Source organism: Grus americana, chromosome 1 (genome assembly GCF_028858705.1).
Source record: "Grus americana isolate bGruAme1 chromosome 1, bGruAme1.mat, whole genome shotgun sequence".
In the NCBI taxonomy this organism is placed as follows: domain Eukaryota; kingdom Metazoa; phylum Chordata; class Aves; order Gruiformes; family Gruidae; genus Grus; species Grus americana.
In genome coordinates, this window is record NC_072852.1 from 98608495 (window position 1) to 98630489 (window position 21995).

At 45.8% G+C, this 21995-nt stretch overlaps 1 protein-coding gene across 2 annotated transcripts in view; it reads left to right on the forward strand.

The window, feature by feature from the left end:
* CD96 (CD96 molecule) overlaps nt 1–20208 on the forward strand; it is a 30803-nt gene extending 10595 nt beyond the window's left edge. Inside the window, exons 5-15 of one of the 2 annotated variants that reach the window (XM_054813444.1) lie at nt 3228–3283; nt 5606–5696; nt 6078–6254; nt 7503–7556; nt 9358–9402; nt 10301–10375; nt 13066–13143; nt 15006–15086; nt 15720–15809; nt 16947–17070; nt 18142–20208. In XM_054813444.1, coding sequence (XP_054669419.1) covers nt 3228–3283; nt 5606–5696; nt 6078–6254; nt 7503–7556; nt 9358–9402; nt 10301–10375; nt 13066–13143; nt 15006–15086; nt 15720–15809; nt 16947–17070; nt 18142–18250 — 980 coding nt within the window. In that variant the 3' untranslated portion in view covers nt 18251–20208. The remainder of the gene's footprint in view (nt 1–3227; nt 3284–5605; nt 5697–6077; nt 6255–7502; nt 7557–9357; nt 9403–10300; nt 10376–13065; nt 13144–15005; nt 15087–15719; nt 15810–16946; nt 17071–18141) is intronic. The other variant, XM_054813445.1, reaches the window with a different exon arrangement.
* The last annotated feature ends 1787 nt before the right edge of the window (nt 20209–21995 follow it).

The following is a 21995-nucleotide window of genomic DNA, read 5'->3' on the forward strand; positions in this document are numbered from 1 at the left end:
CATTTGTCAAACAGCTACAGTGTTACCTGGGTAATCATACAAGTATACAAACATAATTGGACTCTCCCTCCCCTCCATCCCTGCTGATGTTCTCACCTTGGTTTGTGACTCTATTATCCTAAGAGGTTGCTTTATTTGGCTTATTCTCTGAATTACTGTGTCACGTACGGTTGTCTGTGCATGCACCCACATCAACCTATTAGTACAACAGGCGAGAGAGGCAAACAAGAGAAAGCAGCCGTGGCCCTGGTGGCGAACAGCCCGCGGTGCTCCCAGTAAGTGCTGGCTGGCTTCGGACCGCGGAGCTGTGCCATCAGGTGTCCTGAGGGCAGGGCTGGATGGAGCGGCACCCTGAGAGCTGGTTTGTGGTGGATGCTGAGGAAGGTCTCTCAGACCTCAGGCCAGTGCAGTCCAGACCTTGGAAGGAAGTGCGTTTTTGTGCTCTTAGCTCTTTCACGTCTGATATTTTGGAGGTAAAAATAACTATTTTGCATGCTGTCTCACTCTTTTCTGTTACCATTCACTGAAGTCACGCTGCTTGTGATTGCGTCATACCAGCTTTTTTCCATTTACCTCTCTCGTGCTGCGGTGGGAGGGGAGACCGAGAGCAGACGGTGCAGAGCCGCCCCTGCACCAGCCCACACACCCGGGCACTGGCAGGGCAGGAACTGGCAGAGAACGGGCAGAGACGGTGGCCAGAATAATCCAGCAATCTCCAGTTGACATCTGGTGACAGACAAACAGCCACTTCAGATAACAGCACCTCTCTTGTTCCTTGTGCCAAAGCTGACAAGGGAATGAAGAAATGAACATTTATGTCCTCCAAGCACCTAGCGCCTCAAATGGCCAGGGCAGAATCTGAAGCATGATAGTAAGCATATACAATGGCATCAGCACATTATTTTGGTTATATCTGTAGTCCTGGCCATTAGAAAGGATGTAGCTAGAGAACCAAGGCCAGCTGAAACCTGGGGAGATTTTCCCATCTCAGCAAGCCAGCATCCCCCCTTGTCACCCAAGCACTGGTGCAATTGAACCCCACGGGCTGGGTGGCATCAAAGAAGGGCAAGGGAGGGCACGCAGCTGGTGCACCATGGTGCGTAATGGGCAGGAGGAGGAGGAGGAAGAGAGGAAGGTACTGTCACCTGGGGAAAGCTCCTTGTGCAGGATCCCTCTGACAAATGCTTCAGGGCTAAACACAGCGGACACAGCCCAAGTCAGGGGCGGCACTGGTGCTTGCCCACAGATGCTTTAGGTGCCCCGAGTATGGCTGAGAGCTGGGCCGGAGAGGATGGGGAAGGCATGAACAAGTCTTTCAATGAAGTTGAGAGTCTTGACAGGTTGAGTCAAAACAGACATTCAATTGAGAGAGCTTTTTTTAAGAGCGTGCTTTTGGACTGAACTAGTTTAAAGTATTTCTTTTCTAGAATGGAGTTCTTTTAGATACAAGTTTCTGAGAAAATGTATGGCCTTTTCACATCTAACTTTGCCAAATATTGATTTCTCCTTTTTCTGTAAGAGTAAAAGCTCAGCAGCAGAAACTACTATACTAAATATTGAATTTCTGCTATACCCAAAACATTGGTAAATATCCTAGCAAGACAAATGAATGTCAAACTGTTAACAGGGGCTGAGATGTTAAATGGAAAAGATCTGTTAGATCATTCAGCACTGTGCTTGAGTGCTGCCTGCCAGAACAGTTACCCAGCAAACACGTCTTCTGAGAAAGCAGAGGACAGCATCCAATACAGATGTGGAAAAACATCCCCGTCCTCATCAAAAAACAAAGGGAAGAGCAGGCACTAGACTAGATGTTTTTAAGTCTCCCAGCCAACTTTTAACTGAGATTAGAAGATGCAGTTTACCAGACTCTTTCTTACATCTGAAAAAGTATGACTGACTTCTGCCAGCCCCACTACCATCTGTACAGTTTTGGCAAGGCAGAAACAAGGATGAAATCTCAAGACATTCATTTTCTGATAGGAGGAATCCACAAAAAAACCTCCAAAACCCCCAAAACCCAGAAGAAATATAAAAAAGGAAATTCCACCCAAAAAATGCTTTAAGTCCAGAAAACCATAAGGCCATGATAATTAGTTATAGGTCACTCCCAGGCATCATCCATCAGTAACACTAGGCAGAAAAGTGGACATTAGAAAAAAGAAGGCAGGAGAGTCCTTGGTGGATTCACTATATAAAACAACAGGCGAACTTGAGCAGTTCACCTCAGAGGCAAATGTAATGAAGTGAGGTCACCCTATACCAATTAACAGAATTGGGGGGGGGGGGATAAAAAAAAAAAAAGAAACAAAATTATCTTAATGGTAGAGATTAAAGTGAGGTTTAGGTTGGAAAGAGAAAGATTTATGGGTCTCCTAAGTAATCCTGGGGCTGCACTTGTTTCCAGTCCAGTTTTAAGGCTCAGAAAGGGCCAGAAGCACAATTCATCCAAGGCTTCTGAGATTTGCTGTATATTAGCGCTGTTTCAACAGTCCTTACTTAACAAGTCAGTTAATATTACTGCAAATCAGTGATCCCAATGGCTAATTTAGAAATGACAACTTAGAGAGGCTTATGGTATCTGGTAGCTTTTGTCTATGCAGTCAGACCGTGTACCTATACACCTAGAACCCACATGCTGCAAGAACAAAACACTTTTTCCATTTCTTGTGGATGTGGTCATCAGAAACCCACTGCTCGGATGCAAAGGTGAGCTCTGGGCTTCCTGGCAAGGCAGGAAGCGTCTGTGGTATGACACTGTCACACGTCTGCCCAGGCGACAGCACGTGGAAAGCTGGTACCCAAGATCGATGAATGTTTTGGGGATCGGTGAAAGCCTTTGCAGATGACTTTGGTTGGTAAACACCCAGAGGAACCAGCAACTAGAGAGTGTTTTATTTCAGCAGGCTTGGAAAGAGTGGCTCTGCTGCTGGAGCCGTGACTGCAGGGTGGTTTGAGCTCACTTCTCCAGCAAAGCCACCCAAGAGTAGTTTAGATAGGCAGTGAAATACATCACGGATCTCGTGGTAGTAGCTGCTGATATATGCTTGTAAACCACTTCCTTGACCTCAAATCGGAGCTGTGCAAGCTTTTATCTTGCTAGATGTGTGGGTGGACGTAGGATTCAATTTCCACTCTTTAAGAAACAAGGCTGTTAAGTCTCATTAGAAGCTGGTACTGTGACCTTCAGTATCCATTTCACTAATACATTTCTGTTTGCTTTCCAGCCTACCCTGAGATCTCTGTTAGCCTGCAGGAGGGCTCAGCTGGCACCTCTCAGAAGGTGAGTGATTTTGGAGCGAAGAGTGACATCCATGAGCGTCCCCATGCCACCCGAGCAGGGCCAGGCAGGCTAAGCTGAATCAGACAGAGAAGGGACCTCCAAACTGACCGAGCTCACAGGTCGACAAGCGAGTCAATGAGTTAATGCCAGCCATTCATGCCCTTTCTTCTCAGCGATTCCCATCCCCGCAGCAGCGAGCTGCTTCAGTGAGCACAAATTGGAGCTAGCTAAAAGCTTCTCCGTGGTGTGCGCAAAACCGGGTTTTGTGCTAGCCCTAAGGAAGGCTCCAGGACAGGATTGAGAGGCTGTGAGGAGCTCGTAGCATTGCAGGCGGCTGCGTTGATCCCTTTCCCTCCCCACCTGCCTGCAACCACCCGGCAGCCTCGAGCTGCCCTCTCCACGCTGCATAAAATCCCTCTGTGAAGAAAGCCACTCACTACCAGGATGCTGCTCCAAGGGGCCAGGCAGCGGCAGCCCCTGCCTGCCACACAGCCCCCCTGGGGACAGGGAGGAGCGGGTGCTGTGGGGGCAGTGCTTGGGGCACCGATGTTGCCTTGTATGTTGACAGAAAGGTGGTCATCTTGTCAGGCGTAATGCATCGTGCTCCAAGCAGAACTCAGCTGGAGCAATCAGATGCTGATGGAGAGGTTGGATCTAAGTCTGAGGGCCCCTATTTAGAGCTGAGCAGTTACACATGTGTTTGGGGGCCTCTGGTTTATCACCTGCTTGGCAATGGCAAAACCTAAAGAGAAAGTTTGCTGTGCTGTACTGCACTGGCTGTACTTGGCATGAAATTTATTTGTAGCCCATACAACTGACTAGCAAGCCACTCTGGCTACTAGCTATGACATTTTGCATCCTCTTGCATCCATCCAGATTGAAGCTTTTGATCTGTGAGCATCCCAAACTAAGAAAGTTTTCCTTGGAAACAGGATTTGTGGGCAGGCAGAACCTTGTATTAATCATATCCTCCTGTTATCAGACAAGCCATGAATCAGTTGGTTCTGCAAAACCAGTATAATTTTCCTGGTGACCTATTTCCAAGTGTTGTGCTGGACATTGCAAGCTTTTGTCTGCACTGTCCTTTTGAGCAGAGCAAGGGGTGCTGCTGTCACGAGACCAGGCAATAGAAACTCTTCCAAGAGCCTCTGTCCGTTCTTCACCTCCAAAAAAATACTGACCCCTTTCCTTCTCTTTTCCACTCTTTCTTGCAGGGTTTAAATCTACTTTGGATGTCAGATTTGTATTTTTTCATAGGAAGCATTTATAAAAATATAATGAACTAAAAGTGCCTGAAAAATGAGGGAATAATGAAGAGAAAAGAGGGGAAAGCAATTACACTATGAGTTCAGAGGTTATTTACCTTGGCAAGGAAGGAGTTTCAGCTGGGTAGTTTCAGTCTTCATACTGAATGATTGACCTCTGCTGGCTGCAATGCATCAAGCTTGCTTTCAACTAAATGTGTGAACCACTTTCTTCAAAAGTGGGAGCGAGAGGGCTTTGTGCTGCATGAGTAGCACATGCATTTTTCTTTTCTTTTTTTTTTTCTTTGTTTAAATAGACAAGGCAATTTCTCAGTGCCATAAGCTGCTAAGTAAATGTAGTTGGGAACATGCAGGCAGCATGAGGATTAGACCTCCCACCCTGATAGTGCCCAACCCTTCATCCAGCCTTGATTTTGAGGTCCTGCCCATCTATTGCTTGATGAGCAATTAAATTGAGCACAAACACGGAGTTTTGGAGCAATTGGCATGCAGCCAGGACTACTGCATCTAAAGCATGCAATTCCTTGTGACTTCTGGAAACCCCTTACATATCATACCCTCTACGAAGGTAGCTAATTTTGTATATTCAACATATCGTTTTGCTAGGCAGTCTCTTTCATGGGATTTGCCTCCAACGGAAGGATTTACTTGGCAATCAGGAGGCGTCTCATTCTCCCCACACGCTCCGTGCCAGTGTTTCTCCATGTGGGTGTTTGTCACCGAGGTACTGGTGGCAGGAGGGTGTGAGTGGGGGGTCACCCTATAGCTCTCCGGACTTGACACAGGACTGTGAAGGGTGTTGGAGCCCCATCACCCCCCACCGAGGCCAAGGTGATGGGACTGCTCCCGGGTTCTCATTCAACAGTGTTTCCAACCAGAAAAATGGGGGGGGGGGGGCGGGGATGGAGAGGGGGGAAGAAATACAATGAAGAGGAAGCGCTTGCTCCCTTCTGTAGAGGGTTGGTGAGTAAATAAGCTCTGCCTGTAAGGGATTTTGGAAGCTGGCAGCCGGGTGAGAAATGCTGGAGGCTAACAACTGGCTTTTACTGCCCCGTAGCCTAACGTGAGCTGTGTCGTGAGGAAGGCATTTCCCAAGCCCAGCCTGCTGTGGTACGTGGACAGAGCCAGCCTGTCGGAGCAGCCTGGAGGTAACGCAGCCTCTCAGTAGGACAACAGCACAGCTCTGGAAGGGGTTCCCAAGACAAGCTCCCAAGTGGTTCCTCATCCGCTCCTGCCGCGGGGACCCTGTCGGCGTCCCTCCGGGAGAAGGGGAGGATCAGGGCTCCTCCAGAGGGAACAGCTGGCGACCAGCCACGACTGTTGCCCCCTGCAATTGCCGGTGATGGGAACGATGGCTCGGCATAACTGCGCTGGTTTTGCCAAATCTCTGATATTGGCTCAGCAAAGAAACCTGCAGCCGTGCGAGCTTGCTTTTCAGTACCAATATTTTGCACAGCTCTGATTAATAGTTTGGAATGTAATGAGAGGGTCTTGTAGGGTTTGTTTGTTTGTTGGTTTTTTTTCCCCAGAAGTGTCTGTTGAACAAGAAGACTGGCAAGACAGTGAAGGTTTCTATCAGCTGAGATCAACGCTGATTTTACAAAGGACCCATCAGGCATATAAGATGTTCTCATGTGCATGTCTGTTTTCCATCCTCGGGGGTGAAACACGGAATATTTCTTCTGAAGAAATATTTGTTACCTTTGGTAAGTTATTCATAGACAGGAGGCATCTGAAACTTAAAACATTAAGAAAATCAAACTCATGTATTCTCTGTTATCTAAAATACTGAAGAAATGCCAAGTGTATGCAAGTTTTATTGGACAAGTTTATCACACAGCTTGAACTTTCTGGCAGGTTTCTGAGCTCAGGTCTTTGCTCAAGACTTTAAATGAGCTAAGAAACTCCTGCACGAACATAAGATGCTTGCTGTTTGTTTAGGCAGTATCTTGCCGCAATTCCCATACCCAAAAATATACTAGCTTAGCCACATGGCACCAGTGAGCTATTATAATCATGTGTTTCTCACTGAGCCCTCCTGACAGAAAGTCTGCATGTGTCCAATGAAGCTCTCTGGAAAATCAAACCCAGAGAGTCAGGTATGTATGGTACATCTTCAGTGAAACCTGCAAAAGGCCCGTAAAGCAGTTGAACTGTTTCGGGCGATGGAGAACCTCCCCTATAACCTGTACTATGAGAATTAGCTACATGATTAGGGAACTGTGGGGAAATGCTATCTCAAGCTGTTGGTCAAAGCAGGAGATGTGTCAGTCCAGAGGTTTATGGCATTTCTGAGGATGCAGAGTAGCCAGTGAGAAGGGCAGACTGATTTCCTTTAGCACTCTCTTGTGCGTGCCTTCTCTTCAGGTGCAAATGCATAGTTACACTTTTTTTTTTTTTTTCTACTATCTCTGCTCCCTGCTGCACAGATAGTACAACTGAACTGCTGCCCCTTAGCAAGCTCCACAGGCATGTCACGTACCATGGTGACTACTTGCAGCTCAGCTGTGTTCACTTGTGGCTGTGCATACGCTTTTTGGTATGTTTTTCCACAAAGACAGACACATAAAAAACCAGAGCTTACTTCCCTGGAAATATAGCTTCAGAAGGAAGGGAGATAAATGATCATTTTTCTCCAAAATGACTCATTTCACCCAATTTGCAGTTTTGTAGAAATGTATTCAAATCGGAGAGACGTCAATTAAAGAAGTCTACGTTCTCACCTGCAGGCTATACTAAAGCTGAGATAGATCCACTCTGTATAAAAATGTTAATGTATTTAGATGTGACAGAAAGGAAAGAATTAAATTAATTCTCAGCTACATTCTGTGAAGGTGCCATACTAATGCACAGTACGACACAAACCCCAAACTAAATTTTCAGCCTTTATAACAAAACCCTAACTACTTTTAAGAACTGCTTTGGTCTTTCTTTTTTTTTTTTTTTCTTCACAGACAATAAGTCTAATGAAGCTTCATCCAAAGCTTTTACCACCATGACTTCAGAAGGTAGGATAAATTACAGAATGAAATAACTTGGGTTATGCTAGAGGTGCATCTATAAATTCCTAAAGCTGTTGGAGAAATATTTTTTCTGGGTGGGTAGAAAGGTACTTCTTTTGGAGCTATGACTTAAGAAAAAATACCATAAACAGATATTTTGGTGATGTAATCTGTCATAATTAAGCCCAACCATAATTAAACTCCAGCCTTGAGGGGCACTTAATTTTATTTCTGATGCTTCAGCTGGCATTCGAATGTAGCTCTTTCAGCACTGAACTGATAATTAAAAATAACAGCCCTACTAATGGTTCTACCTTCTGCTTAAGTACACAGCCAAGATCCTCTACACTTTTCCCTAATTAAAGAGCTGATGGGATGTTTCTTAATTTGTGTAAATTTGGTAAATCTGCACTCTGCCTCTGCAAGTTTGCCTTATTATCAGCTTATTGCAGACAGATAAATCGTTCCCTCCACACCCCAACCGAAGCCCTTTGGAGACGCCTCTCCTGGGGCGGCTTGCTCTGCTCCGCACAGGAGGCAGCTGCGTTTCAGCAGTGGGTTACGTGAGTGTGTCAGAGAAACACGGTAGACAAACAGCATGGGAATAAGTGTGTTTTTCTATGTAAGCTTGCTTCTGCGAGTGCAGGTTGTGGCAGGCCCTGGGGGTTCAGCCAATACCCTGCTGGGCACCAGAAAGTCATCCCAGGTACTGGGGCTCCCTAAGAGAGAGACTTCGTCCTCCGCTGGCCTCTGCAAGGTCATCTCTCAAAGCAGCCCGTGCAGCTTGCGTCAGGTCACCCCCTGCTTCGCCTTGCACACTCCTCTGCAGAAACGCACTGGGAGCTGGGCACACCTCGAGCTGCCCCACTGCCCTGCTGCATCTTTGGTTAGGGATCCTCGTACGGCAGCCAGCTACTACGAAATCCCTGTTAGCGCAGGCACGGCTAAGATGAAATGTGCAAGAGCAACACTCAACTCAGTCAAAGGAGGGACAAATGCTTGCAAAAGAAAGCAGCTGGAGAGTTGACGATTATCTACTCATGCTAAGATCCTGTCCACAGAGGGTCACTCCCCTGTCCAACACCCTCCCAACGTGCCTGACTAGACAGGTACTTGGGCTGCCTTCCCAGATATGTTTTTCTAATGGGGTGTGCGAGCTTCCATGGTTCATCTCCTTCATGGAGCCCAGTGGGTGCTTTGCCTTACCTCCTAGGCAAAAAAAAGGGAGACAACTCTTACTCAGGATGTAAGTACTGCTTGGGCAGGACAGTGTCTCTGCTGTGCTTGGCTGGCTGGTTAACAGTCCTTTAGTTACAAGGAATAAATTCCGCTCTCTCCTTTTCTTCGAAGACTCAGCAAGTACTTTTCAGTGTAAAGTGTCCCTGGAATTTCCTGTCAGGGTCGTAGCCTCTGAAATGCCTCACGGATGGAGCTATACAGCTCTCACCACCAGGTCATATGTGTTATTTCAACCTGCATGCCAATAAGGGTGCCTCTGTTTGTATGGGATAAAAGCATGTAACTCACTTCTGCTTTTTGAGTTGAGGTGCAGACTGGAGGTGCCTGGGGTTCCAAACCTTTTTCCCCCAAACCTTTGTTTCCCTAGGGATTTCACATCACAAATACCTCAGGTGCTTCTTGCTTCTCACTGAACGACTTGGTTGGGTTGTACATTGAGAGATTATTTGGAAATTAAGTGTGTGATGCACTCTTTCTCACTCTTGAACCCTTGAATGACCCATTTTTCTAAAGGAGAATAAACAGGTTTCTCACCCTGAGTAAAAGTGTTTGCTTTGATTTGTTATAGACCGTGGAAATTCAGCACTTCCATCAGCTGTCATGACTACCTCAGGTAAGCGGGGGGCGGAAAAATTCTTCTTTATTACTCAGCCAATAGATGTATGATCTCTGCTTGACCTGTGCTTAAATGTCATGTACAGAGCACCAGAGGCATGCCAGGGAAAGGTCAGTGTGCTCTGGTATTGATGGTACCTATGTGCTCTTGGACGGGAATTTGCAAGCTACGAAGTTACCCAAGAAGCGATCTGACACAAATCCTGCTAAAACTGTCCTGTTAGGACAGCATGTAAAATGGCATGCTGAATATCACATATTATTCTTGTGCCTTTCTATAAAATGGAATAAAAACCCCTACACAACTATGAATAAAATTGTCCTATTATGACAGAGAGGTGCATGGGGTAGAAAAGTTGAACCCACCACTTCTCCTTGACCCAACAGTAGCACATCATTCCCGTTCATTAATAACATAAGATAAATAACTCTGCTTTACCAGAGCATGCATATGGATAACCATATAAAACTATCTTCAGCAATCGAGAGGAAAACCCTCAAGAGCAGGCGATCTCCTGGGCTTATACGGCTGCCACACGATGTCAGAACCATTTCTGGCAAGGCCCTGGCTAGGTGGGGAGCATCACCGTCAAGTGCATAATCCACCTCACACCAGTTAAATTGTATAAAAGTGTAAATAAATAATGCACACAGCTAACCCGTGTGAAAGGGTCTGCATTCGTAAAGTCAACCGTCTCTGATTGCCCCTTGAATTTGTGGGATGTGTTTTGAGCATTTAACCTTAACTCTGACAGCAGGCTTCCTGCCGTGGAGTCTGCGTTTACCCAACAGCTACTGCAGGCTCTTTCATCTGGGTCGGTTTATGATTTATTAATATTATTTTTTAAAAGACTCTATTGACTGAATGTGATACTGTGTAATCTGCTTGTCTGTAGACCATCAGTTGACATCTTTGGCCTCTCTGGATTTCACAAGTCAAGCAAGCTTGGCCTCTACTTCCACAACACAAGGTAATAAATTCAGCCAAAATGTTTTCTCTATTCCTTCCAGAGCATAAGAGAAAGTTACATAAACACAATAACCACCTTGCATTTTTTTAGCAAACAATTTGATGTCCATTGAAGCCTTTTTCCAATTGCATTATACACAAGGAGGTCCACAGTTCAAAAATAAATATATGAGAAAATGCTGGGTTGATTTCATCTTTTTTAATGCTCCGTTCGGGATATATGCCATTAATTCAGCAAGTGAATAGACATCAAGTATATATTTTTGCAATATTTATTCCCTGTATCTCTTTAATTAAATATCATACAAAAATAGAATGACATTAGAGCTAGAAAAAGCGTGACCCGAACACTGGAGTAAAGGCGTACGAGTACAAAGCACTGATAAACAAAATATTTACAGCAGATGACTCAACTCAGTGATTTCTTCTCCGATCTGGTGACACCGAGGCCAGTGGAGGGCAGGGTGACTCACTTGGAAGGGTTTAACCTCGCTTTCCCGGAGAGAGGTACATGCACCCTGCGGCTGGCAGCAGCCTGATTCGAGAGCAGGTGAAGCTGTGAAGCTCCCACCTGTGAGTGGCTGGGTCCTGATCCCAAAATAAAGGGTTGATGCCTGCCAGTCCCAGCAGAGTACATTTTCTCGCAGCACAGCCTGTCTGCAAAAGCTTTTTTCTTTAAAGTCCCTTTCCACTTTGAAGCCCAGCTGCTGATCCCTGTAGGACCGGTTGTTTTTAAGCAGCAGTTAGAAGGGCGTTGGGGCCGCCCTCACCGGCAGCAAGGTGTATGTGCTCGCTTCCACGCAGCCTGAATAAACACAAGCATGGCACGCGCTCCCATTTCGGAGACTAAACGGCAGCGCAGCGCGGGCAGCAGGAGGAAGAGGCGACGTGGCGAGTCGTTGTCAAAACGCCGTCTTCTCCTCCATAGCAGCACCAAAGCTTTGGCTCAGAAATCATCCACCGTTGAGGAAGCAGCTGGAAAGAGTGAATTTGGCCCTTGGTATTTGGGGCAGCCTTGTTCTTCCAAACAACAACAAAAAAATATCAATGAGTCTGTGGGTCGTTGAACATCCTCCTTAAGCTGTGTAATTCAATCCTACAACCTTCACTTAAAGTAACCTATATTAGGCTATAAGGGTATTTACCTGGAGATGCAGGAGTGATGCGATGGGCAGTGGTGGGGGGTAATACTGGAGGAAGACATTGAACACAAGGCTTCTTCCTGCCCCAACAGGGTGCTGTTTTGGAGCTGAATCTGGGGCACAAAGAGGCTAGATCGAGATATGCCAGGGCAGGAATACAGATTGCAGCAGCACTGAAATTTAAGTTTGCTGCTCCCCATGCTGCCTTCCCCATCCCCAAAGCAGAGACGCTCGCCAGCCTGGCTGACAGCGGGGTAGCAAAGCGCTTGTCCAAGTGGACTGAAAGCCCTTCTGTCCCAACAGACAATTTCACGACAAAGGCTATAACTATACGATGTGAATAGAGAGGATTCTCCTCACCGGATTGAGGAGGTATGAGGTCAAAGTCATAGTGTAAGCCAGAGCGGAGCCATTTTGTCTTCTGTAAGTAGCCCGGGAAATAACTGCCTTTTAACCAATGCCCCCGACGTGTGGCAGTCGTGGTGTGCTGGCCATGGGTTAGTGCTTCTCCTCCCTGGCTCACTGCTGGGTCCCACCCTGGTGCAGCCATCAGCTTCTCGAGCAGACCCTGTGGGCTGCAGTGGAGTCAGGATGCCAAGTCCAAGTCTGCTGTTGTAAAAAGGGATTTGGTTCAGTTCCTGTTATTTTGCAAGTTTTTAATGAGACAGCTGGGAATTAATATGAGGGAAGAGTACGCAGATATAGGCAGGAGAAGGAGGAGGAGAGACAAAACCAAGGCTGTTAAAACTGCAGCCTGGTCTTTGCTTAGCTTCCACAACAGCTCCATCTCTGAGCCCAGAGATGCTGAGGCTCTGAGTGCTGGGTTACATCTGCATTTCACCTTCTCAGGTTTGTTCAGATGGCTTAATGATACTTTTCCAAAAATGAGGCAGGTGTTAGGAAAGATGGACTCTTTTTAGTAAATGTGAAATAGTCCTCTTGGGAAAATAGAGGTTTACTTGCTAACCACCATCTGCCTGTGTTTGAATTATCAGATAAATAGCTAGTTGAGCTCTAGAATACTTAGCACTTTGAAAAAAGATTAAAGGAAAATGTTAAATAAGTTAGCATTTGGCACCAGGCACTGCAGGTGTGACTCCTGTACACTAACTTCTTCAAAACTTCTCCTTGCTAGTTGGGAAAACAGTTTTGTCTCATTGGAGCTGGTGAAACCTTGTCTAAATTCTAATTTCTGTACATTTGTTCATCGCTCCACTGGCTTCAGGTCAAAACAAGCCAGTACACTCAAAACTACTGAGTTTCAGCTGAAACTCAGCTGAAATACAAAAATGCATGCTTAAATGCCCCATATGTTTTCTCAAAGTGTATTCCTCCATCTCACCAAACTCCTCTGGAGTTTCTAGCTTATGACAGACTTTCAAGCCAGACATAGAGTTATGTGGCGCTTATCTGAGGGAAGCCAGCATCTCAAGTAGCAGGTTGCAACTGTTTGACCTCGTTAGTCAGGAAACAGGGAAGAAAGAGGGGAAAATGAAATACAAGTGATATGGTCCTCTACAGCAAATTTACAAGCATGTGTGTTTTTCAGCAGGAGCGCTGATTTCTACCACAGAGACAAAAAGTTACACCAGCGCCACAGCATTGAATGAGAGTTTGACAACAACACGTGAGTAGATGATGCATCTCCTTTGCTTTTTCAGGATTGTAACCAGGGAGTTATGAAGCCAATTATGGGTGCTGCAAAATGCAAGTGCAGCACCAACTTAGCGAGTGCTGGGTTGCAAATCTACAGCGATCTGGAGTATCTTGCAAACAGTACAGCGGCAGGTAGTCGGCTCTACACGGTCCTCAGTTTGTGATGCCTTTGCCAAGAACGTTGACTCTGCAGCGCTTATTTTCAGCTGCTAGTTGATGGTCATCACATCGCCGTGCAAAAAATATTACTAAACATGGAAATGTTCTGTCCGAGCAGGGTCCAAAATTCGGGTGGTGTAATCTGTACCAGTTTTTCAATATTTCCACAGAAGCAATTCCTCTATTGAGTTGCACTGGGTTAGAAGAAAAAGGCTTGAGTCTTCCAAGCCATCAAGGATTTGCAGCGGCAAAAGAGGAATGAAAAAACACGTTTGAGTATCCTGGGTTTATTAGATATATTTAATTTAATAATATTAAAATCAAGAGAGTTGCTAGGCAAATGTAGTGAGTACTGAGGGTAGTTCAGAGATGAAATAAATTACTGGAGAAGCTAAATAAAATCACAGAGCAGCAATGAAATAATGAGATAATATGGGGCAATAAAGGCTGGCTAATAGAACATTGAAAGGTGGCCTCATTAAAGATCAATAAATCAATTTAAAAAAAAAACCTAGGGGTGGACATTTATTCACAAATCTTTCCTTTAGAAAATCTCTGCTCAACAGCAGAAAGCTAGAAGTTACTTTATTTTTTAACATCTTGGTTTGTCTTTGTGCTTTCAGAACAGGCAGGACCTGTCAATGTGCTTTTGCATTTGTATGGCAGTTGCCTTTTGGCTGAAGCACAAATGTAGCAGCCGCTTTCCATTTTCTGAATATATTTTTGGCAGCACTCCGATGCTTATTTATCCACGTATAACACACAACCATGCTTTTAGACCGAAACCTTGCGACAACTTCTAATGCCTCACAATCCTGCTCTTGCTCAGCTTGCTGGTTGCAATTTTTGCTAAAAGCGTGCTGAATTACGCTACTATTTGCAGGAGGTACCGTGCATTGCACCACTCATCGGCTTCCCGACAGCCGTGCCCGCCTGACCACCAGCTGAGGCATGGCCTTCAAGGGTCCTCAGCCCGGCAGCTGTAATTGAGGGTAATTTCAGCGTGCACGGGCCCGCTGAAGCATCCCAACGTGTGTCCCCGTGCACTCCCAGGGCCACCGGGCTCGTACGACAGGGATTATCATTATCAGTTCAATCCTCAGAGGCTCTAACACAAGCCATTATGTAAATAATAATAATTAGTGCTTGTCAGCATGCTGTATAGAGCACAGTGCTATAGGATCTCTAAGTGTACATCCTTTTTTTTATATAAACTTTTTAAAATGCCTGATCTACCATGCTTATCCCCATAAAATTAAACAGCTAATAAACAAGGAGAAAAGAAGAACTGAATTGAATTAATGTCCAAAACTCTCACTGAATTTTTAGAGTGCCCTAAAATTGGACTGATTTTGGTAGGGCTTTTTAATGCATACATAGATATATATACATATACATACTTAAGTGTTCAATTTCCATCAGAACCAGCATCTCATAAGAAAGAGATTTTACTGGCACTGTCTGGTTACTCATTTACATTATTTAAACAGTGGATATTTTTTCTTGGATTTATAAATCAGCAATTATACTACAGACTTTCAGGTATCTCTGTTATTTCATTTGTTGTTTGCATCAGAGAAAAGTGAAGGGTATAAAATAGCCACGGTTGAGCCTAATGATGCAGTCACGTACAGGCTTGAAGATAATTGAAGGATATTATTTCTTTTCATACAGATTTGAACGATTCCACCACCGAATCCCCGCAAAGCCTCAGGAATGCCACGCGCTCCTCTGAGAAGACAACCCTAGTGCGTCGTAAGTGCCATGGCAGCTCTGGCAATGCTGTGCCATTGTCTGGTCACATATTTTAGCTATTATTTCAGAAGATGCAAACACGGAGACGGTTAGAAAAAACAGGAATGTATCCTTAGGCAGCACTGATCTTAAACATAGGTAGCTTAGCTGTATTAGGAAAGGCAAAATATCTGTCTACAAACAGACGAAAGATGATTTTTGTGGTTCAGACACTACTTGACAGAGGAGACTGAGGTTTCACTCAGTCATGGCAGAGGCAGACTCTTTGTGTTGCTGCTAAGCCACTTAATATCTTTAGCTTTTTCATTACCATCAAAGAGGTAAAAAGCTTATCATTCTCCCAGACTGCTGTGCAGCTCAATGCTGGCTTGCTGGAACATCTTAATAGGTGTTTTCTAACAGTCTTTCTTTCTTCCAATTTTTTAATTTGATAAAAGCACATTTTTTTTGTCTAACAGCAGGTTGTAGTCCCAAAATGTAAGCATCTTGCCAAGTGAATTTTGAGAAGCTTATTCTGGAATTTGATTTCCAGTCTTCAGCAGGGTGAATAACAGTGGCTTCAAAACATAACCGTCATTAAAAAACCCCAAACAAATAAGTAACTAAAAATGTTCCATGCCCATATCTTTTTAGGTAACCTGTCCTTCAGCATCACAGACCAGCCAATTTCAGTTACCAGAGGAAAAGATTTCTTCACTACCAGCAATCTGCTCAACAGTACTGGTGAGACATTATGCTACAAACCCTCTTCTTCCAGCATGCCGTTGCAGTAAGTGAAAAAAGCAGAGAAGCACGAAACCTGGAGCATCGTGTACATTTGACCAGAGGAGTTAAAAAAAGGGAAAAGAAATGAAAAGTTGAGTCACGATTGCTGTGTCCCCACACCGCGGATTGTTGCAGGCTTTTGGCATTCCTGCCTTCTCCCTGTGTCCACAAGCAACACCCCAGTGCATGTTTTCTTCCAGCAGCAAAATTTGGCCAGTCACACTCCCACGCCCCAGGAGCCACTCACAGCTCATGCAGCGTGGTGGGCTTGGCACCCGGCCGCGGCGCTGGTTGCCGCTGTGGCTACGACCCAGGCTGGGTGATGTACCGGTATGACCAACCTTGCAAAGGTTTGTGACGCCAGCACAACGGGAGGTGACACTGAGGTGGTATCGCCAAGTTACTCCTGTGCTCCAGCCCTCTCTGGCACCCAGCCGACTGCTGCAGTGGCTGGAGGAGGACCGTGCTCCTCCTCTCCTTCCTCCCCACAGCTGGGACCCCAAGGGCACCTCTTTCAGCCGCCAGCACCCCCGAGGGTGGTTGTGCAGAAGGGGGCAGTGGCGGGGGGATCCCAGCACTGTGGTGGGCAGAGGCAGCCGGGATGAGGTAGGGGTGCTGAGCCGCCAATGAGAGCCCACCCCAAAAGGTGGCTGCGCCCTCGGCCAGGCATTTCGGCAGGGTTTGGTGTCAGTGGCGTGAAAGTTAAGCCAGTGGGAAGGAGGGCTGGGGTGGGCAGCTGTGCCCGGCTGCACCGTGACACGCTTCCTCTTCTCAGAGAGGGAGGAAGAGAGAAAACCAATGGTTTTCAGATCAAACGCTTGCCAGGCTGTGCCCAAATAATCTTATCACGTGGGTGGTTGAAATCAGCCCACAAACCCAGGCAGAACAAAAAGTGAGTTAAGTCCATAAATTAGATCTGCAATGCTCAGAGTTTGGGATCCTCAGCCCGGGAATCTGGCAGTCCGGTGTTGATTTGGGGCTGCGTTGTCGCCAGCACCATGCCGGCGGGGGAGCAGCGAGCCACAGGCAGCAAGCCCGAATTTCCCTCCTCTCCAAGGACATTCGGCTGAGCTCTGTCTTGTGTGTCCCTTCCAGGTGGTGTGAGGAACACGAAAGCCAGTCACTTCCCCTGGCCAACAGTGGTAGCTGTCCTGCTCCTCTTCTGCAGTTTTCTAATAGCTTTAGGCATCAGGAAATGGTGTCAGTACCAGAAAGAGATGTAAGTACCAGGGAGGGGAACCGCAGGGGCGGGAGGGGTGGCACAGAGGACAGCACAAACTCTAACCCAGCTGTCTGGATTTACGTATTTTCGTTCGAGACTACCAATAGTGCACGAGGCCTTTAAGTACGTGGATTGCTAAGGCTGTTTATTTTCATACAGCAGTTTGAAATGTGGAGGGTTCTCAGTCCTTTCATCTGTTCTGTGGGTTATCTATAAAATAAACTTTTGAAAAAGAGCTGCGGTGCAGCTTCAGGATGTAAGGGAAGAATACGAGTCAATTTTTTTTCCCCAGAGCCCCCTATTTCTATTAGCCTCCCTGCCAGCTGCTTTTGCTCTCTCATTTTGCATGGTTACTTGAGGACATGTTTTAATGAAATTGTACTTCTAGGGCAACTCTATTTGAGTTGTGAATAATATATGTGAAAGTAGGCTACCTGAAACTTAATCCCAGCCAAAGAAGCATTGAGTTTGTAATTATTACCAAAGTTTAATTCCCTACTGAAGCACTCGGAGATCTACTGATGAAAGCGGTATCTAAGAGCCAATTATTTTTAATCTTACTAACATTACTAAAATATTTGAAAAATCGTGGTGATAATGAATCATTTGCAGTTCTAGAAAACCCTTTTGAAACAAAATCCTGTATATCAAAGGTAAAAATAGGATTGATTTTTTTTCCCCTGATTTGAGGCAGGACCTTTCTTTATCTCGGCCTATAAACTGACCAAAAAAAAAAAAAAAAAAAGTTATGAGTCTTTAAATATACCTACAGAGAGTAGTGTAAGCAAAAGATCTCTGCAAGGCTTTTGAATGGTTCACCAGGACCATGATCTGTTGTTCTAAAGCAGGAATAAAGTAAAATTGTGAGGTGGGAGCTGAGAAAGCCAAATGAATATCAGGAGGGGCGCTGGGGCTATAGAGCAGAAACAGGGAAGTCGCAGTATGTAAGAACAAATGTCAGGTGTTCTTGTAATGACACAGTGTCCGTCTACCTCCACCTGTGAACGTTTTACAACAGTCTTTTATATGGCTTTTGTGTGATAGCATGGTTTTTCTCTTCTATTTCAGTATGAACAGACCTCCATCTTTCAAGCCACCGCCACCGCCAATAAAGTATGCTTACATAGTGGAGTCTGATGGGACTTCCCCATCCTGCCACGAACTGGAAAACCTGTAACGTCACCTACACCCCTCGTGTAATGCGCAGAAGGCTGACACAGTTAATAGGCTCTGTCTTTAAAACAATAATTACAAGAGTTTGGTGTTAATGACCCATATTAAAATTCAGAGCGCCTAAATGACATTAATGTTGGAAGCTGAGCACTCCTGAGGACACTTACTTCCTCCTGTCTATCTCTATGTATGCATTACATTAACACCGTTGTGAGTGTCACTGTGAGATTACATGTGCTTAATTTGAATTGGGTGATCAACTGGGAATTTGCTGTCTTGTTAATGGGAGCAGATTAACACATCACTCCACCAGTCTGCCTGAAGAGTGTTGCAGCTTTTTGTTTTACCAAGTGTATAGAGATGACAGCTCTGAGGTATGGACACCACGATTACACAGGAAACATTGGCTTAACACAAGCTTTGTGATACCCTACATGAGCTGTTCTTACACTTATTATTTTTTACTATACAAATATTGACTAATACGACCCAATATCTAATTTCCTATCACCGTGAAACCAAACAAGAAATAATCAGCACCTTACACAGAAACAAAACAGTCCGCATCTGTCGTCACGAGGTTGCAGCACAGGATCACGGGGAGGGGTTGGTGAGATGAAAGAGCACGGTGCAGGCCTGGTGGAAGTGTTCGCGAAGAAGACTCTGTTGCCATTGGTGAAGTCACAAGAAGGAGTCAACTTTGGGCTCATGTACAAGACACCTGTCGACCAGAGACTTAAGGACTGAAGTGAATAGGGACCCTAAAGATGATGGAAAATACCAGTCCTTTTGGAATTGCTGTGCCTTTGAAACAATAATTACTTTTGAGTCTGCTTTTCTGAAATTATATTTACAATACCTATGAAGAAAAAAAAGGAATATAAACATTTTATTCTTCTTTGATCTTAATGAGCTTCTGTCATTTGCTATCCTCACATTTTTCAAGACTTTAGGGGTAGTTTCCCAGGTGGCTTAAGCCTGTGGAAGGGACGGTCCAGTCTTACCCCTGTCCTGCCCGGGCTGTGTATTTCCTTGCATTGTAACTAATGATTAAACGACTGTGCTGAGGGTGGGATCAGCTCAGCCCATTGCATGGTTCTCAGCCAGGTCAGCAGCTGCGCGATCACTAATGCAAGCCACGAGAGCTACAGCAGGAGCGCTGCTTTTGGCAGCACTGTGGTCTTACATTACCTTCAGCCAGCCAAGAAACTGTCCCTCCAACCTTGTTTGAAAATGTATTGTTACCACAATGGTATTTCTGTAATTAATGCAAATCAACTAAAATTCAATCATGTCAAGCTTAAAATTGGTATTCTGATTTGGGAATGGGATTTGCTTTATTTACTGCTAAATGCCGGTCAATGAGTATCAGAGTTCAGAGCACTGTGTTTCCCGGGACTTTAGATGAATGAATGACTTACTGGAAAAAATGATCTGGCAGACCTTTTTAAAGCATTTTGTTGTATTATTTACCTTATAGCACAAGCAGTTCTAAATCCATCACTAAGGAAATATCTGTGCTGAACAGAAAATACTTTCCATCCTACAAAACTATACAGACTTTGCATGTATGGAAGGCTCAATGTTAATTTGAGCGTTTCTTGTCTGTATGGGTTTGTGGAAGCAAAGTAGTTTAATTTTTGTCATACCGTCAGTCGCTGCAAAAGAAGGCACCTTTTTGTTCTTAAAAAAAGAAATCAGAGAAAGAAAAAAAGAATGCTAGAAAGCCATATTCCAAGGGATGTGGAAAGCCATGACTTTCTTCCTCGTCATTAGATTAGGATGACTGTCCATAGCATGCCTGTCAAAGAGGGGTTATTTTATCATCTCGGATATTTTAATCTCCGCAGTTGCTTCAGGTCGGAGATGTTCCCTCTGACACTGAGGTTGAGCAGGTGTCTTGAGAAGTGCTCAGCTTTGTCATGATTTCTGCCACTACGTGCTAATGGAGCCAGACTGCAAGGAGAGCTACCAGGAGCCTTGTCCTGGTCCCCGACCCATCCATCCATCCATCCATCCATCCATCCCCGGAGGATGCTGCTGCTTACACCAATCTGGATCAGCGATGTAGAGATCTCCAGGCGACCCCCGCCTTGCTGAGGAGCACTTCCACCCTCTCCAGGGGGTCTTCCTCACACACCCCACACCCCCCCCCCCCCGCGCTGGGCAAATACCGGCGGGCGCCGCAGCCGCGCTCCCATCATCGACCAGCAGGTGGCGCCGCAGCACCGCAGCCGGCGGCGAGCGGGGCCCGTTCCCTCCCCCGCCCCGCCCGGCCCCGGCGGGGACCCGGCCGGTGGCAGCGCCGGGGGGGGCTGCGGGGTGGCGGCGTCTCCTGCCCGCCCGTGGCGGAGCGGAGCTGACGGACGGGGACAAGGAAGATGCCTGCCCGCCCCTGCTAGCCCCAGAGAGGGAACAGGGGAAGGGGCAGCCATCAATGTGGGACCTGCGTGGAGAAAGAGGGAGAGCCCCCATCTTTCCATTTTTCTGCAGCTAAATTGAGCGTAGGATAGTTTCTATTTCTGTTCGACTTCATCTGCTCCTCACCAGGATAAGCATGAAACATACAGTTAATCAAGAATTGCGATTAGGTTCAACACTGACCCCTGTTTTAATTTAAAAAGGAAAAAAACCACCTCTCAAGCCATTATTTTTGGCATGAGCTGCTCTGGTATGTAGGCTTAAATCATTCAACTTGGACTTGGGTTCTGTCAACTCTGGAATAATTTGGCCCAGATCCAGTTACCAGATGCTTGAAGATTGCTACGGGAGTGTCAGATCAAAGCTTTTCTACAAGAATAAAGTGTTCAAAACTTGCTGTGTGGGTATAGAAAACATTTTTTAAAAGAGTCTTGAGTCTTACATTGCTAAATGCAAATCCATGACACAATGAAACCTGTAATGCAGACTCGAGTCAGAATCTGTGGTCACGTATAACACAAATGTAATACTGTGAAATTAGCAGTGTCTGCTGTATATGGTCTTGAATATGTGCATCACACAGCTGTAAAAGCAACACACTGGAAAGCTAAGCAGCAAAGTGGCTTTATGTACAAGTGGTTTTCATCTGCTTGAGAAACAGAAAATGATGCAGGTGGGGAAAAAAACAGGATAAAAGCAAGAAATTTGTTTTCAGTATTTGTTTTCAGTTACGACTGTGCCTTGTGAAGTCAGTGGCAGGGCCCTGGGGACTTCAGCGGAGTGAGTGACTTTTCCCAGCGCTCCGTTTGTGTTCCCGTTGGGTCCAGGTGGTGCTGGGCCCCGGTAACTGGGGGCAGGGGAAAGGCTACCAGCCCCAAGCCCGTGGGGTGCGTGGGGCGGGTGGGCATCCTCAACCTCTGCCTGGTTTCCACCTCTCTGACAGCGGAGGGGACAGCTGTGAGCTTAGAGGATGCCCTGATCCTGGCGTGCCTGACAGCTGTCCCGCCAAGCCTTGATCCTCCTGAATTACCATCTGCCTCACTCTGAATCACGCGTCTTTTTTAAACAGAGTTGCAGCAGCTTTTTCTTACAAGGCACCTTCTGATCCTGTAAATTAATTAAGCTTGGCTTGTTTATTTAAGAAGCACTCCTCTAGTTTGCAACGGTGTGCTCCAGTCACTGGGATGCAGGCGGTAGCGTGGCGGTGCCCGGGAGCAGGCTGTGGGGAGAGCACAGGCTGCCTGGCCATCCTGGAGCCGGACTCATTAGTTCACAGTTGGTGATAATAGGCTTTGCTGCCTGAGATTTCCTGGGGAAACAACCTGTTT